Source organism: Hippopotamus amphibius, chromosome 1 (genome assembly GCF_030028045.1).
Source record: "Hippopotamus amphibius kiboko isolate mHipAmp2 chromosome 1, mHipAmp2.hap2, whole genome shotgun sequence".
NCBI classification, from domain to species: domain Eukaryota; kingdom Metazoa; phylum Chordata; class Mammalia; order Artiodactyla; family Hippopotamidae; genus Hippopotamus; species Hippopotamus amphibius.
This window is the reverse complement of record NC_080186.1, coordinates 170,731,427-170,748,512: the sequence shown is the minus strand read 5'-3', so window position 1 is coordinate 170,748,512 and position 17,086 is coordinate 170,731,427. Positions and strand designations below refer to the sequence as shown.

General features: G+C 40.8%; 1 protein-coding gene across 1 annotated transcript in view; it reads left to right on the top strand.

Annotated features, from left to right (window-relative positions):
* The first annotated feature begins 13,189 nt into the window (after nucleotides 1-13,189).
* The window catches only part of ADAMTS19 (ADAM metallopeptidase with thrombospondin type 1 motif 19), a 264,246-nt gene continuing 260,349 nt past the window's right edge, over nucleotides 13,190-17,086 (top strand). The window contains exons 1-2 of the mRNA XM_057735960.1: nucleotides 13,190-13,692; nucleotides 14,322-14,971. Of these exons, the coding sequence (XP_057591943.1) occupies nucleotides 13,602-13,692; nucleotides 14,322-14,971 (741 nt within the window). The 5' untranslated portion in view covers nucleotides 13,190-13,601. The remainder of the gene's footprint in view (nucleotides 13,693-14,321; nucleotides 14,972-17,086) is intronic.

Genomic DNA, 17,086 nt, shown 5'->3' with positions numbered 1-17,086 from the left:
AATTGGATTCTGGTTAGCTTTAACAGAAAATATTTTAATAAAATCATGTCATTGTGTAGCTTAAAGAATTGATGGGGAAGCTGGAAAACCAAGCTCTGAAAGCAGGCAGAAACCCCAGGAAGCCAGGCAGCTGTCATTACAGCCAAGGCCCAACCCCTGGAATAGCTGGTTAGGATACTTGTGCAGCTGGCTCAGACACTGAACAAACTACTGCCCATGCATCACAGATATGGGCCCCTGCTGTTGAAAGGAATTCTTTTCCTTTGTGCTTCTTGTTCCACATCGGCCAGCTATGAATATTCAGTTAGCTAAGCCTAGGTCTTAAGTCTGCACCCTAGTGGATAGGGAGAGTAAGAACCTGGACTTCTGGGCTACTTTGGTGGGAATCAATGCCCTTCTGACCCAGCATGTTTCTTAACCGGGGGATTCTCAGGACACACAAAGGGAGGTCAAATGATGAGCTGTCAAAACCTCAACAGAGCAAAGGTCTATAATACCCTACTAATATGAAATTGTACCTCTATTCCATGCTAGTGGTTAATTGCCCATCACTAGTCAACAAATAAAAGGAGTATTTTTTGAAAAAAAAATTTTTTTGGCCAGTGGAATCCTTTTTGTCTCAAAATTATTCTGAAAACCTTTTTTAGTACTTCTCTCTGTTTTTCTGTTTCTCTTTCTCTCTCTCTCATACACACATTTTGAGTACTTATGATAATCATACAACTATAGACATAAAAACATAAAAGGCATATCTTTATCTCATATGATTCCTTCTCCCACCTCTGGCAGGATCACATATAAATGACACTATCTTATTTCATTCATTCAATTATTCAATAAACATTTCTTGAGTGTGTCGCAGGTTGGGGCATTTCTTCTAGGATGTAGCACTTCAAATGGTGTTGGAATTAAGCATACTGCTAACTGGAAGAAAAGATACTAAATTATATAACACAGGATGCTTAAGGCTTTGTGTTAGATGCAGTAGTTTTCATCTTCAGATAATGATCATTGCTTCTTAGTAGGATACTGCTCAAAGGGATGCAATGGAAAAGTCCAAGAAGGGAACTCTTGGCCCTAGATCAGTATTTCTTAATCTTGGGATTGGAGTCTCAACAGGTATGTATAAATAAAGAGTAAACTTTCAGTGGCAAATAAACTTCACATATAAGATATAAGTGGTAAACAAAAAGGCCTAAATTATGGTCTCCTGTTGTCCATGAAGCTGAAGAACTTTATTATGAGATACTTTACTGATCTGAGGATTGAGGACCCTCATTTTTAGATTTGAATCCTGGCCTCTTCTATTGAAAGATGTTAAAACACGTCTTTAGGTAGAACCAGTTCCTGTAGTGAGTATTATAGGTAATCCAAACAAAACTCAGTCCCTGTGTTGCACTCAGAAATAAAAGGCAAGCTCCATATCCCCCACCCCTTCTTTTATTGGTAAAAGAATGGCAATACAATGTCCATACACTTTCAAACGCTGAAAAGTTTATGTAACATGTAACAAAACTTTATAATAATCTTTTTTTCTTTTATAAGTCTTTTCAAAGTCTATTCCTCATAGCACAAAAATTGCCACTACAACATTTTGTCTTGCTTTCTCCAAAAGTTCAATGAGACAGGCTTCACAGGATCTTTTCTTTCTTGTTACGTCTTCCTTCCTTCTCAGATGTGTTTTTTCTTCTAATAGTTCTTTGCACTACTTGGATTTGAAATACCAGCTTTCATCTTACTAACCAACTGCTTGACTCATGTGCTGAGCAGGGGGAATTTAGCATATCTCTTAGAAGGCAAGAGAGAGGGAAGGCTATGTATATTTATATTTTTTAATTTTGTCTGTCATATAGTATTATGCTGACATTTGTCAATATGTTTTTGTTTTATTATAGTCTGGAAGGCACAAAACTAACAGTGATTATCCCTAGGGAGCAGAATTGTGGGATAGTTGGAGGGATCGGGACAAAGTCAGATATTGAAGAGATAATTATAAATAACAACTAGATCACAGAAGACTATGAGTAGAAAACCAGGTACCATTTCAGCGTAGAGCAATGAGACCTAACCTGCTACTTACTTGAGGGAGGGAAGAAGAGAGGCATGTGTCAAAAATAAGTAGAAGTTACCTTAGCTGATGTGCAGAATGGGAGGGAACATGTCTCAGGCAGAGGGAACAGCATGTATAGTCCTAAGGCTAAATAAATCACAACATGTTTTAAGAATTGAGAGAATTCCAAAAGGGAAGAGCTGAACATGATGGGACTGAAGATGTGAAACAACTCAGATTACACAGGGCCTTTAAAAGGTTATGTTAAGGAAATCGAATTTTGTTCTTTGAACACTAGGAAGCCATGAATGATTTTAATCAGAGGATACTATTTTCATTTGAAATGACCACTCTGTCTACAGAGTGAAAATTGGACTGTAGTGGAGACAAAGTGAACCTAAGAGACAGGTTAGTTGGTGTTATAGTGTTTCCAATGAGAGACAAATGCATCAGGTTATGGCTAGAAGTGTTGGGGAGAGTAAGTGTATTTAGGAGCTATTTAGAAGGGAAAAATTGCTACAACTTAAAATCTGATTGCATGTTGGTGATAAAAAAGATGAATGAGTCAAGGATGACTTCCTGGGCTTATGGTTTGAGCACCAGGGTGGATGGATAGTGCTAGCTTTTACTTACCTGGGGAATCCTCATGGAGGCTCTCTATTCCCTGTACATATACTCATTGATGCCTAACATGGAAGCATTGGGAATGTCACATATTCATCTTAAGCCTTTCTTTAAATAGGTTGATTGAGATAATTTACAGACAATAAATTTTGCCAATGTTAAGTGTACAATTTGAATGAGTTTTGAAAAATACAGTCATGTCACTGGTGGCATAATCATGATACACAACACTTCCATACTCAAGAAAGTTCTCTCAGACCCCTTTGCCCTCTGTGCCTTCAGGCCAGCCCTGGCTCCTAGCACTGATCTGCTTTCTATCACTTTACCTTTTCTAAACTTTCATACAAACGGAAGCTTCTCTCACCCAGAATAATGCTTTTAAGATTCATTAACATTGTTGCATGTATCAGCAACATATTTGTTGCTGCAAATGTTTGTTTCATTTTATTGCCAAGTGAAATTCCACCATAAGGACATAGTAAAATTTGTTTATCCATTGACCAGTTGATGGCATATTGGTATTTTTCCAGTTTGGGGCTATTAAGGATAAAAAGCTGGTATGAAAATTCCAGTAGTCTTCTGTATATACATGTATCCATTTCTCTTGGTAAATATCTAGGAATTGGGTTACTGGGTTGTATGATAAATGTGTATTTAAGAAACATCAGAAGCTGTCAACCTTTCTTCCAAAGTGGCTGTACCATTTTGCATTCACATCAATAATGCATTAGAGTTCCAGTTGTTCCACACCCTAGCATTTTGTACTGTAGATAGTTTAAATTTGCTCCATTCTAATGGGATGTAGCATCAACAATTTTAATTTGCATTAAATGTTTATTTCTCTAGTTCATAATGATGTTGGCTATCCATATATACAAATATGAAACTTTACCTTACCTCATTTCATCTACTGAAATTAGATCCAAATCAATCACAGACCTAAATGTAGGAGGAAAATATTTAAAACTTCTAGAAGAAAATGTAGGAGAAAGGCATTTGATCTTGGGTTATGCAAAAATGTCTTAGGAAACCAAGAGGACAAACTATGAGGGACAATTAATAAATTAGACTTTATTAAAAATTAAAAATCTTTGCTCTTTGAAAGACATTGTTTACTAAATAAAAAGGCAAGCCATTGACAAGGAGAAAATGTTTACAAGATATATATCTGCTAAAGGAGTCTCTCTCCCCTTCTCCCTCTTTCCCTCTTTCCCTCTTGTGGTTTGCATGGGTTTTGGTGAGAAATCTGTCATTTTTATCTTTGTTTCTCTACATAATGTCTTTTTCCCTCTGACTGCTTTTGAGATTTTTCTATTTCTGTTTTGTTTTTAGCAATTTGATTAAGATATGTGTTGGCACAGTTTTCCTTAGGTATGCTCTGCTTACATATATACATGTATAGTTTTCATCAAATTTGGACAATTTTCAGCCTTCTTTCTTCAAATAATTTCTCTTCCTGCTTCAATTTCTTCTGTCCTTCTACGACTCCAATTACTCATATGTTGGATTGTTTGTTACTCCCATAGCTCACCAACATTCAAGTCATTTCTTCTTCTATTTTTCTTTCTATGCTTCACTTGGGATACTTTCTTCAGATTCACTAATCTTTTTTTCTGAAGTGTCTAATCTCCTTTTAATCCCTTTCAGTGTGTTTTTTCATTTGAAATGTTATACTTTTTATCTCTAGAATTTCCAACTGGGTCTTTTTAATTTTCCTCTTCACAGGTTTATGTTTTCCTCTATCTTCTTGTAAAGTTGTAGCATAACTATGATAGCCGTGTTAATGATTGTGTTGGCTCATTCTGTTACTTCTCTCATGTCTGGATCTGTTTTTATTAATTGATTTTCTTCCTTGTTATAGGAGACATTTTTCTGCTTTTTGTGTGCACTGAATTTATTTATTTATTTATTTTTTGGCTGCAAGAGAATGAGAATTTTACATCCTTGCTACTTATTACTATTATTCCTTTAAATACAATGAACTTTACTTGGAATCAGATGGGTCATTTTGAGGCTGACTTTTAAGCCTTGTAGGAATGGGCTCAAATCAATTTTAATTGTAGGGCTAATTTAGCCCCATTATTAAGCAGATAATTTTCTGAGAGCACTATCAAATTCCCCTGGTATTGTGAGGTTCTTCCACTCTAATTGGTGAGAATGCACAGAACTTGAAGTATTGTTTGCCCTAATGCTTTTTGCCTGCCCCCCCCCCCCATACTGTGGGTAGTTTCTTTACACACATGCACAGATCAGAACACAATTATTTTAAAGTTCACTCAGCAAACACCCAGTGTCCTCTTCCTCTGTAGTAGTTGTCAGGATATATCCACAAATTCTTTGATATTCCTCCCATCAAATGGTGGAATTTAGTTCTCTTCCCTTGGAGTATGAGTTGGACTCAGTGACCCATGTTGGACAAATAGATTATAGCACAAGTGATGGGATATGACTTCTGCGGTTAGGCTATCATAATACTTTGGCTTCCTTCTTGAGTGCACTCTCTTGCTCCCTCTTGGATAACTGCTCCAAGGGAAGCCAGAACCTTCGGGCCCAGTCCAATCATCAGTGACATGACCCTGAAGCTCCGACCAATAGTTTGCTTGCAATATTATGAGAAATCTTGAGCCAGAACTATGCAGTTAAGCCCTTCCTAGATTCTTAACACTAAAAGACTGTGTGAGATGATAAATATTTATTTCTTTAAATGCTAAGTTTGGGGGTAATGTTATGTAGCAATAGATAGCTACTACGTATTTTGGTACTTTGAAGTAGGTGTTGCTACATCAACAGATTAAATTTTAAGAATGGCCCTGGAGCTGGGCAGTGGGCATTGAGGAGAGTATCAGCGAAAGCCTAAAATACTTTGAAGAAGCTTTACTTGAGGTTTTATTTTGAAATAATTTTGTGCTCAGAAAATTTGTAAATCTAATGCAGATATTTTCTATGCATTCTTCTTCCATTTTCATGAATGATAATGTCTTCTATAACCACAGTATATTATCAAAACCAGGAAATTGACATTGGTACAATATTATTTCCTATGTTTTATTTATTTATTTATTGGCTGTGTTGGGTCTTCATTGCTGCATGTGGGCTTTCTCTAGCTGCAGCAAGTGGGGGATACTCATTGTGGTAGCTTCTCTTGTTGCTGAGCATGGTCTCCAGGCATGTGGGTTTCAGTAATTGTGGCATGCAGGCTCAATAGTTGTGGTGCATGGGCTCTAGAGTGCAGGCTCAGTAGTTGTGGTGCATGGGCTTAGTTGTTCTTTGGCATGTGGGATCTTTCTGGACCAGGGATCGAACCTGTGTTCCCTGCATTGGCAGGTGGATTCTTAACCACTGTGCCACCAGGGAAGCCCTGACATTGGTACAATATTATTAAGTAAACTACAGACCTTACTTGGACCTGACCAGGTGTGTGTGTATGTGTGTGTATGTAGTTCTATGAAATTCTATCATGTGTAGATTTATCTAACCACAACCATTACTGATACAGAACTGTTCCACATCATAATAAAACTCCCTTTTGCCATTTATTTACAGACACACACTCCTCCAAAACAATTTCTGGCAGCCACTGATATGTTCTCCATCACTATAATTTTGTCATTTCAAGAATAATATGTAAATAGAATCATACAGCATGCAACATTTTGAGATTCATTTTTCATTCATCATAATACCTTTGAGATCCATTCTGTAGTTGATTTAATGTATGAGAGTTTCAGTTGATTCCACATCCTTGTCAGCACTTGGAATTTTCAGTATTTGCATTTTAGCCATTCTAACAGGCACGCAATATTTAATTATGGTTTTAATATTTATTTCTCTACCAATTAATTATGTTTTAATATCTTTTCATGTGTTTAGTGGTTCTGTATATACTTGCTTTTCAAGTCTTTTGTCCATTTACTAGTTGGATTGTTTGTTTTCTTAGTAATTATTTCAAAGACTTTTTTTTTTTTTTTTTTTTTGTATTCTGAATATAAATCCCTTGTCAGATATATGGTTTTCAAATATCTTCTCCCAGTCTATGGCCCATTTCTTATTAGGGTCTTTTTCAGAGAAAACATTTTTAATTTTGATGAATTCCAATCTATCATTTTAAAATGAATTTATTTTTATTTTTTAAATTATTATTATTGTTATTCTACAGATGCTGCTTTTGGTGTCATGTCTAAGAACTCCTTGTTTAACCCTAAGTCATGAAGACTAAAGATTTTGTTCCAATTTTCCTTCTAGGAGTTTTGTGTCTATTAGTTTTACATTTTATATTTAGATCTATGATCCATTTTGAATTAATTTTTATAGAAGATATGAAATTCAGTTAAGAATTTTTTATTTTTTTTTGTCTTCAGTGTCCAGTTGTTTTAAATCCATTTGTTGAAAAAATTACCCTTTCTCTATTGAATTGCTTTTGCACCTTTGCCAAAAATTAGTTGCATAGTTATGTGAAAATATTTCTGGATTCTCTATTCTGATCCATGGATCTATGCAATACCACAATCTATTAGTTACTGTACCTACAGAGTAAACCTTAATATTAGATGGTGTTGGGTCCTCAGACTTTATTCTCTTGTGCCAACTTTTTCACTATTTTAGTTTCTTTCTGTTTCCCTGTATATTTAAAAATCAGTTTTCTATCTATAAAATAATCCTGCTAGGATGTTGATAGGAGTTTCTATCAAAAAGATAATTTGGACTGAATTGTCACCTTTAATATGTCTATTCTTTCAAACTCTGAACCCAGTATGTCTCTCTATTTATTTAGGTCTTTAATTTTTTAATGTTTTGTGGTCTTCAGCATACAGATCCTATACACGTTGGATTTGACTTCTACCTAAATATTTCATTATTTTGGAGCTAATTTAAATGTTATTAAATTTTAACTTTAGTTTCCAATTTTTCACTAGTATACAGAAATTTTGGTTGATTTTTGTTCTTGACCTTGTATCCTGTGATCTTGCTTAATACTCTAGGAATTTTTTAATTTATTGTTTATTTTGAGGATTTTCTATATAGACAAACATGTCATGGGTAAACAGGGAATGTTTTTATCTTTTCCCAATTAATTTTATTTCTTTTTCTTGCTTTATTGTACTAGTTAGAATTTCCAATATTGTGTTGAATAGGAGTGGTTAGAGTGGACATCCATGCCTTGGTCTCAGTTTTTAAAAATAAATAATCTGTATCCAGTTGAAGAATTTCCCTTTTACTATTCCAGTTTGCTGAGGGTTTTAATCGAGTGGATATTGAATTTTGTAAGATGCCGCTTCTGCATCAATTGTATAGTCATGTGTTTTCCTTCTGCAGCCTGTTGTTATGGTGGATTACGGTGATTGATTTTGGAATATCGAACTAGCCTTGCATTTCTTAAAGAAACCTCACTGGTCATATTACATTATTCTTTTTATATATTGCTGGATTCAATTTGCTAATATTTTGTTGATTTTGCATCTATATTCATGAGATATATTGGTCTGTATTTTCCCTTTTTGTACTGGCTTTGTCTGGTTTTGGTATGAGGGTAATGCCAGCCTCATAAAATTAGTTGCAAAGTGTGGTCTTCTATTTTCTGGAAAAGATTATGTAGAATTGGTGTTACTTTAAAAACAAATGTTCAGTAGAATTAACCATTGAAACCACCTGGAACCAGAGATTTCTTTTCTGAAAGTTTTTTAACTACAAATTTAATTTGTTTAATACCTTAAAAAAGCTTTTAGTTGAAGCCATATGATGTTTGGTAAGGCTATAGGTAGGGGCGTGTAGGAAAGTGAGGTAAATACTACAGGAAACTAAAGGAAAAGGAATCCTTCTCATATAGTGGCATTAAATTTAGAAACACTGTTGTCGGCAGTAGAGAAATGGGCCTAATGAACTGGTTCATCAACCTAAGAAGATTTCCAAAAACATTTTGAAGGTGCCACCTGATTTATTCCTTCTTATAGAAAATGTGAAAGGAGAGAAACTGAAGAAAAACTGTTAATAAAAACCAGCCAGAAGTTGATGACTCTGAAAAATTTCAGCCTCTTTTTCTTGAAAATAATGCTACATAATTAAGATCAAATAATTATTTTTAATAATTAAGATCAAATTGCATCAGATTAAAGATGTGATGCAGGGCACTTTCAGGAAAGCATGGTCTAATGATGAACCCAAAGGTGTGGCTGTAAAATCCTTTGTTAATAACTCATAAAGATCACACGTGGCCACCCACAGTATCTCTTAGAGTGAAGGCCTGATTAAGTGTTTAAATGTGTGTCTCCCAGATCCTTTCAGTCGAATAGTAGAGCCCTTAAGAAGCCTAAGAACACTGTCTCTCACACTTTCATCAGAAACTCAAGGTAGGGAAGGGTTTATCTTAAGAAGGTTTGAGAGTGTGGCTGTGTCTAATGAAGTGAACCCCATTAAGATTCACAGAAGACTCACAGAGTTTGAAAAATAGAATTACATACGCAGAAACATTTCTGATCAGAAGGGGGCAGAGATTATATAAAATGATACGAAGTTGTTGGAGCCATAAATTCTACTGTCAGGAAGTCAACTGAGAAAACTACTCAGTTGCAAATTCATATTACCATTCAGGAAAATAGAAGAATGACTCAGAGGGTAGATATAAGTTCCCAGAGGGCAGAGCCCAGAGCTATGAAGAATTATTCTCAGACCTTGAGACATAATCAAGGAAATTTACATCTTCCCAATTAGATTTCAGAATTGCTGTGGACCAGTGACTCCATCCTCTGCTTGTTCTATCACAATATATTGGGTGTATGAGAGGCAGATAAATTGTTCCTTTAGTTTCACAGGTGTATATAGAGAGAAAGACTAAATTCAGGGAGCTCTACTTAATGAACTACACTGAGGACATTCATGTTCACATGGACATGATTTAGATGGTAAGATTCTGGACTTTGAGCTAATGCTTTAATAAGGTGTGCCTTTTGATAGCCTTGGGAGAGAATGAGTATATTTTACACATGAAGGAAGTGCAAATAACTTTTTGCCAGAGAGTATAAGTGCCCTCTGTTGGTTTTAAAAATATGTCCATAAATTCTTTGCTACTTCTCCCTTTAAGTGTGAGCTGAACTTAGGGATTCGCTTCTAATGAAGAGAATATGGTGGAAATGATGGTATGTCACCTTAAATATTAAGTTATAAAAAGACCATAGCTTCCAGTTTGGGTGCAATCTCTCTCCTGCATCACTTATTCTGAGGCGTCTGAGAGGTCGATGTGACAGTTTCCTGTCAACAGTTATGTGACTGAAAATAGAACCTCTATCTTCATTAAGTCTTCAGAAACTATAGTCTTGGTCAATAGTTTGACTAAAATCTTGTGAGGAAACTTGAGCAGAAATATCCAGACTCCTGATCCTCAGAAACCATGTGAGACAGTAAATGTTTGTTGTTTTAAACTGCTAAGTTGGTTATGCAGCAATAGATAACCGCAGCCGCCTCCTCCCTGGTACTGTGCCCTGTAAATTCCAGTCATCTTGCTCTGTCTCCTCAACTGAGCTAGTCTTCAGGACTCTGCTTGGATTTCTCCTTCCCGTGCTGAAGCTTGTAAATTGCCTCCAGGTAGTAAGATGGGGAAATTGTAGTGATCACCTATCTCATAGTCACAGTCCTAGGCTGCTGTTGTCCAATATCTGAAAACCATTGTTTTTTGCATTTTGGCTCTTTTCCTAATTGCTTAAGACAAGAGTTAAATCTGGTTCCTGTTACTCCACCATGGCCAGAACTAGCTTACGTCTTGATTTCGATCTAGATGTGAGGGCTACCGGGAGTTGATAGCCTCATGCAACTCAGTGAAAGGGTTCTTTGTATTTTCTCAAGATTTTAATGTTTTTTGGAGGGGAAAGGATTTGAGATTAGCTTTAGGTCATGAGAGGCTTAGGGCCAATGAGTGAAGAGAATGAGAAGGGCTGAAGGCCTCAAAGCCAACTTTCTACATAGAAAAGCATGGATTATGAAATACAACGTGTGAGCACCCTGGGTGTAAGAACAGTTGGTTTCACTTACTCTGATGCTTTGCCACTTACCTCCACCCCATAAAAGCAGTGCTTGCTTGATGTTAGCTACCATCTGGTGACATATGTAGTGACCTGTCTTAATCAACATATTTGTCCCAGCTGCTCTTTTCTTTGTCTAAAGTTGGTAACGCACACACATGTCACAGTCCTGCCTCTTCTCCTCTATTTCGCCATGTACGATTTACTTAATTCCAAATCAGGCTAGTTCTTTTTTTTTGTTTCTCACGTCCATACATACTCAAACCCAATTTAACTGATGCTCTTATTTACACCACTAAGTCTCTTCTATTTAAGCACAAAATCTTCTCACAAGTCACTTCTCTCTTAGGCTTATTCTCTCTGTAAGCCAGATAAATCATGCTGATAGTAACTGATCACCAACAGATCTAGCCTTGTAATTCTGGGTCAAGGAAGGGAATAAAACAGCATACAGAAATCAATTTCTATAATCTCCTAAAGCATCTTAGAGAATTTCCTGAGAATTTCCACATGCATTTGGTATATAAATCACTGTATTAGACAGGGTGATGTAAAAAAAGATACATAAAAGAAATCATTCCTACCTTTCTAAAATATTGATAGTCTAATAGAAGAAATATGTACATGAGTCATTATAGCCCAAATGACTTAGATAAGACTTTGAAAATATACAAATAAATTATAACAGTATTTCAAATAGGAGAAAGAGTAGAGCTAGCTGGGAATTAGGCAAACTTTTCTGTAACAAATAATATTAACCTCTACTGTAAGGGACTGGAATGGGTTAATGGCTATATACAGCAGGGGAAAAAAAAGGGAAAGATGGGAACTTACATAGATAACCTGTGCTTTTAAATATATTTAATTTAATCATATGGCTCATCTAGTTTTAGGGAATCACAAATGTATTCCAATAAATACACACAATTTAATATGCATTCCTTCTACAGTTTTAAATTTTTGTTGATGTTCTTGTTAAAATTACATGAGAAACATTTTAAGACTCAAATCCTTGTGGAGGTGTTTCATTGAAACTAACCTTCTTTGTTAAAAATTTGCTTTATTTCTTAAAAATAAACTGCCTCTGATTTCTTGTCTAGTTTTCACTCTGTATAAATGAGTCCCATAAAAAGGAGGGTGTAGGCTCATAAGTAACCCAGATACTTCTTGAGTGTCTGGAAACCCACACCCACCCTAGTTACTCCAGTTTTAGAGATTTTACAAGACAAAGTTTGGAGACAGGCACACCTAGAGTGTCTTTGTGTTTGTTTTTAAACTCTGGACAACTCAAAGAAAGTATTCTAGGACCCTTCTTATTCAAACAATGGCTTTCCTTTGAAATAAGATCATCTGCCTCCCTTAAAGGCATAGTAGTCACCTTTGACACTAAGCACAGAAGGTAAAACAACAAAGGATGTGGGGAACCAACCTCAGTGCTGGAATTTTTAAAAACTGATTTGTATCACCTCTTATTTCTAGGTGTCTGGCCTAGCTCAGAGGATGCCAATGGCAGGTTAGATCAACCACCCTTGAGTCTGATGTGAAAAGTTCGATGTGGCCAAGAAAGAGGTGCAGAGAGGAAAGTAGGTACTATGAAAAGCTGCAAGAGAGGAAGCAAGTGTATTTAAGGTTGAATTGCCCCCAAAAGACACAAGTAGCAAAAACATATTTTTTTTAAACGAACAAAAAGAAGTAAAAAAGGCAAAATCATCTCACTTGGCCTGAGATCTTTAGAATACAGTATTTAATGCTGGTGTCTGTAATCTCACCCTCATTAGGAGTGTGTGTGTGTGTGTGTGTGTGAGAGAGAGAGAGAGAGAAGAGGGAGAGAAAGAGAAACAGCAGTGATGAATGGGTAGCCCGAAAGATAAGGTGGGATAAGGGGCTCTGAAATGTCAGGGTGTCTACTGCCCTGGGAACATCTGAAGCACACTCCATGACGAATTACATTATCTCCAGGCTTAGAAAATTCCTAGAGACAGAGATGGGAAGAAAAATCAAAGGTCTTTGGTAAATGGGGCCGCTGCTTTGTGCTCAAGTCTGCACTAAGTTTGGCTTTGTGTGATGTGTGGATGGGGGAAAAGCTCCACTGAAGGAGGAACCCTAGTAAGGGGGTGAGGTGGGGAGGGGAAGGCCCTTCTACCTGCACACACCTCAGCAGGGAGGAGGGGGCGCAGCGTAGGGATGCAAATCCGTCCTCCCAGAGTGGCCAATCAGCAGCCAGGTGAGGGCATTTGGGTCTCTACCCCACCCCAACCGGGCGTGTGAACACGTGTGCGGTGTTCTGGGACCTTTGTCCCGCAAAGTCACGCTTGGCGGGCACCCCCTGGTCCCCTTTTCTTGCCGGATCTGCTTGAATCTTTTCTTCTCCACAGCCCACCTCACCAATCGTGTCTTCCCCTCATCCCCTTACGAATTCCCTCGCGCGCCGCTGCGGGTAGGAGCCTGGAGCACTCCGGTTCCGAGGAGGGTGCGGAGCCTGGCACGCCCAGCTGCCGGGACCGTGGCACCAGCCCCTGGCAGCTCCGCGCGGGTGCAGGCGGCGAGCCTCGGCTCGGACACCGCGGCACTCCTGCCCGCGCGGGGCAGTCCTCCGCCCGTCCCGAGGCAGCGCTGCCCGCCCTGCGCCTGCCGGCTCTCGGCTGACTGTGGGGCTGTCCTGAGGGGCTCCGGAAACTCCTGCGACGCCCAGAACACAGAAAATAGACTCATCACCTAATTCGCCAGGGAGCAGGAGCGCTGCGGGGCCGCGGCGCTGCCTGCCCCCGCTCCTCCCCCACCCCACCCCCCCCCCCCCCCCCGGCAGACAAAGCGCCTGGGCAAACTCGCCGCCCGGCCTCCTTGCGCTCCGGGAGGCGGCGGCGGCGGCGCCCGCGGTGGATCGCGCAAGGAGGCGCGCGCGGGGCCGGCAGCGCGGTATGGGGAAGAGCCGCGAGATGCGCCTGACTCACATCTGCTGCTGTTGCCTCCTCTACCAGCTGGGGGTCCTGTCGAATGGGATCGTTTCAGGTAAGTTCTTCCGTGACTTCGGGCTTGCTTTCCAACTTCCCCAGCGGAGACCGGAACGCACGGGCCGTCAGGGCTGGCGCAGCCGTGCGCGGTCAGCAGGGCTCAGCGGGTAGCAATAAAAACCAGCGTGCGGGTGCGGGGGAGAGGGTCACGGTCCTGAGCGAAGCGCACTCTCGCGGTCTCATTTCAACAACGTGAAACGCTTAGTTTTTCTCTCGGGAGAGTCATAACATTTGCAAAGGTACGTTTACGGCACCTGGAAGAAAACGGACGTAAAGAAAGCGATAGCGCTGCCTTGATCTGGCACATACGTAAGGAAATCATTTAATTGTGCTAGTCTTTGCACCGGTTTTCTTTTCTACAAGTAAGTGCTGTCACCAAACTTTGCAGCCCCACTTTCCCCCTCCCCCTCCCCGCCCCGATAATCGTACTTTTATTTTGAAAATGCTGGGGTCTGTAATCTGATCGCTAGGCTTCAGGGGCTGCAAGAGTTTCAGGGGCTAGACGAGTGGTCTCCGGCGCGTTCCCCGTGAGCCCTGTGTCTGTGCGGAGTGTGAGCCCCGGGATGCTTGTGCTACTGGAACCGCGGCTCTTTAAGCCCCGCACTTCTCTGTCTGCCCCGCCCGCAGGGCTGCAGTTCGCCCCCGACCGCGAGGAGTGGGAAGTCGTGTTTCCTGCACTCTGGCGCCGGGAGCCGGTGGACGCGGCCGTTGGCAGCGGGGGCAGCGCGGACCCAGGCTGGGTGCGCGGCGCCCCGAGCGGCGGAGGCGCCCGGGCGCAGGCGGCCGGCAGCTCCCGCGAGGTGCGCTCCGTGGCCCCGGCGCCGCCCCAGGAGCTCGCGGAAGGCCGGCCTGAGCCCCGGCCTCGACCCCCGCCGCCGGGGGGCGAAGAGGACGAGGAGCTCGACTCGCAGGAGCTGCCGCGGGGATCCAGCGGGGCTGCCGCCCTGTCCCCGGGCGCCCCGGCCTCGTGGCAGCCGCCGCCGCCGCCGCCCCCCCCGTCTCCGCCCCCGGCCCAGCAAGCCGAGCCGGACGGTGACGAGGTACTGCTGCGGATCCCGGCCTTCTCCCGGGACCTGTACCTGCTGCTCCGGAGAGACGGCCGCTTCCTGGCGCCGCGCTTCTTGGTGGAACAGCGGCCGAGTCCGGGCCCGGGCCCCACGCGGGCAGCAGCCGCCCCGCGCCCTCCCGCGCCGCCCGACGCCGCCTGCTTCTACACCGGGGCTGTGCTGCGGCACCCCGGCTCGCTGGCCTCTTTCAGCACCTGCGGAGGTGGCCTGGTAAGCGCCTTTTCTTCCCCAGCTCTCCTCGTCCCCCTGCCACTCCTCCCTCGCCCCTCGTAGACCAAACTGACTTGCCTGCACCTCATCCCCTTCCAAAGTGTGCCCTGAACTTCGCCCTAGTTTGCACCACCCAGGAGTCTCCACCGTTTACCTCCCGTGGAACATCTCCAGGGCCGGCGGTGAATCTGAAGGCAGGTTGGGTGGATTAATAGCCTTCTCCTACATGCTTATAAGTTTCTTCTGAATACTAGGTAAAGCTGTCTCCTTGCAACCCTTCCCACTGGTTTTATTTCTTTATGCTTTTCAAAATAAGCCCACCAAGTCTGTCTTTTAGGAGGTTGGAAGACAACCCATCTGCTCACTGCTGAATCCCCTCCTTGTTTGCCGCCCACCCCCAGTTTCTCATCTATTATCTCATAGTTTTTTTTCAAGTCCTACTTCAAAGTAGTCAGAACAGTCCTCTAGGGAGTTACGTTCTGACAGCTGTCTGGAATTCAAACACATCCACGCTCACACAGGACACCTGTTCACTGTTCCTCTGAGAAACGAGTGGAGAAGGAGTTAAGTCAAAGCTGTGAGCAGTTGACTAATAGATGATAGGAGAATCCAGTCAGTACTCGAAGGGTTATGGTTCTATGATTTAACATTTCTTTTCTAAGGTTTACATTTTATTTGGTAATAGTTTCTTTTCTTTTCTCCACTCCATAGAGGAAAGTAGCAGGGATGAGAGCCTGGCTAAGAGGCCTTTGGAACTAGAAAGTAAAAGCCATTTGCTCTCTTTGAACAATAGAGATCACCATTAGATTTCCCCTCCTCTGTTTTGACCCAGGGTTTGGGATAATTGTTACCTTCTGTAAGTTGGCCTTTACTTTGCAGTAAACTATACATACCATAAAATTGACAATTTTAACCATTGTTACATGTCCAGTTCAGTGGTGTTAAGTACATTCACGTTGTAGTGTAGCCATCATCAGTGTGGATTTTAGTATTGGTTTAAGGCAAAACCCACAAAATATTATAAACACCCATGTGATTTATGGTTTCATTTTGATGTTCCAAGTGAGCCATTCGTGAAATCCACAAGGACCTGTCTGAAAGCAACCAGCTTATTTGGAGAAAAATCCAATAGTAATGGACAGCAGAAAATAACAGCACAAAGCCACCCAAAACCATGAAATGGAAAAAGATGGTTAAAAATCCAAACAAAATGAAACTGGAAATTTTTACCTATGCCCTTCTAAGGTCCCGTAGTCAAATGATGTAAAAATGCTGGACAGGGCTATATTTTACCAGATTCTCATAATGATGAATATTCAAATGTGGACATTTTTAGCCATGAATGAAAAAAAAATGGCATAGAAAAATTACGTGAAAAGCTTTTAAAAATGTTTTTCGTGGAACTGATGTTTGAACACTTCACTGGGGGAAACATTTTGTGGGGATTTCATTGTCCACTGGTTTTTGGCCAGAGATTAAATAATTACATATAGAAAATTCCTAGTGCGTTAGAAGCAATAGGGAATAAACCATTTCACTGTGTTGAAATGTGGGCTTTTGGTCAGATTTTCCAAATGAGCTATGCTTTCTCTCCATACTTAAAGGGGCAAAGTTAGAATTATGAGTAGGTTTTTCATAGACTCAATAGGAGTTTGACATACCTCCCTGTTTATCACGTTGGACTTTTACTCACTTTTCCTATTAGCCACATATGTATATGTTCTGAACTGGGAAGTCTTTGTTATTGAGGAAAACTGAGTTGCCAGCAGTACAGTATAGCAGTCAGACTTTGAGTAAAAAATTAGGCAAATAGCCAAGAAGGGTGGGTTTGTTACTCCAGACTCTACCATGCCAGCCCTTTCCTTTATGAGGGTGGATTAAGAAAGAGAAAGCATAATTTATTATCTGAGCTCTGACATTGGCCTGTTCCCTGATGATTGACAAGTCCCTTACCTCTCTGGGATCCAGTTTTCATAAGTAAAATGAGAGAGTCTGATGACATAATTAAAATTGAATGATAGAATGAAAATTTTATTGGATGCTAAATAGATTCTAGGGGCTGCATTAGGGGCCCGCAGATTAGAACATCATCATATGCAAGTGGATAGAACACAG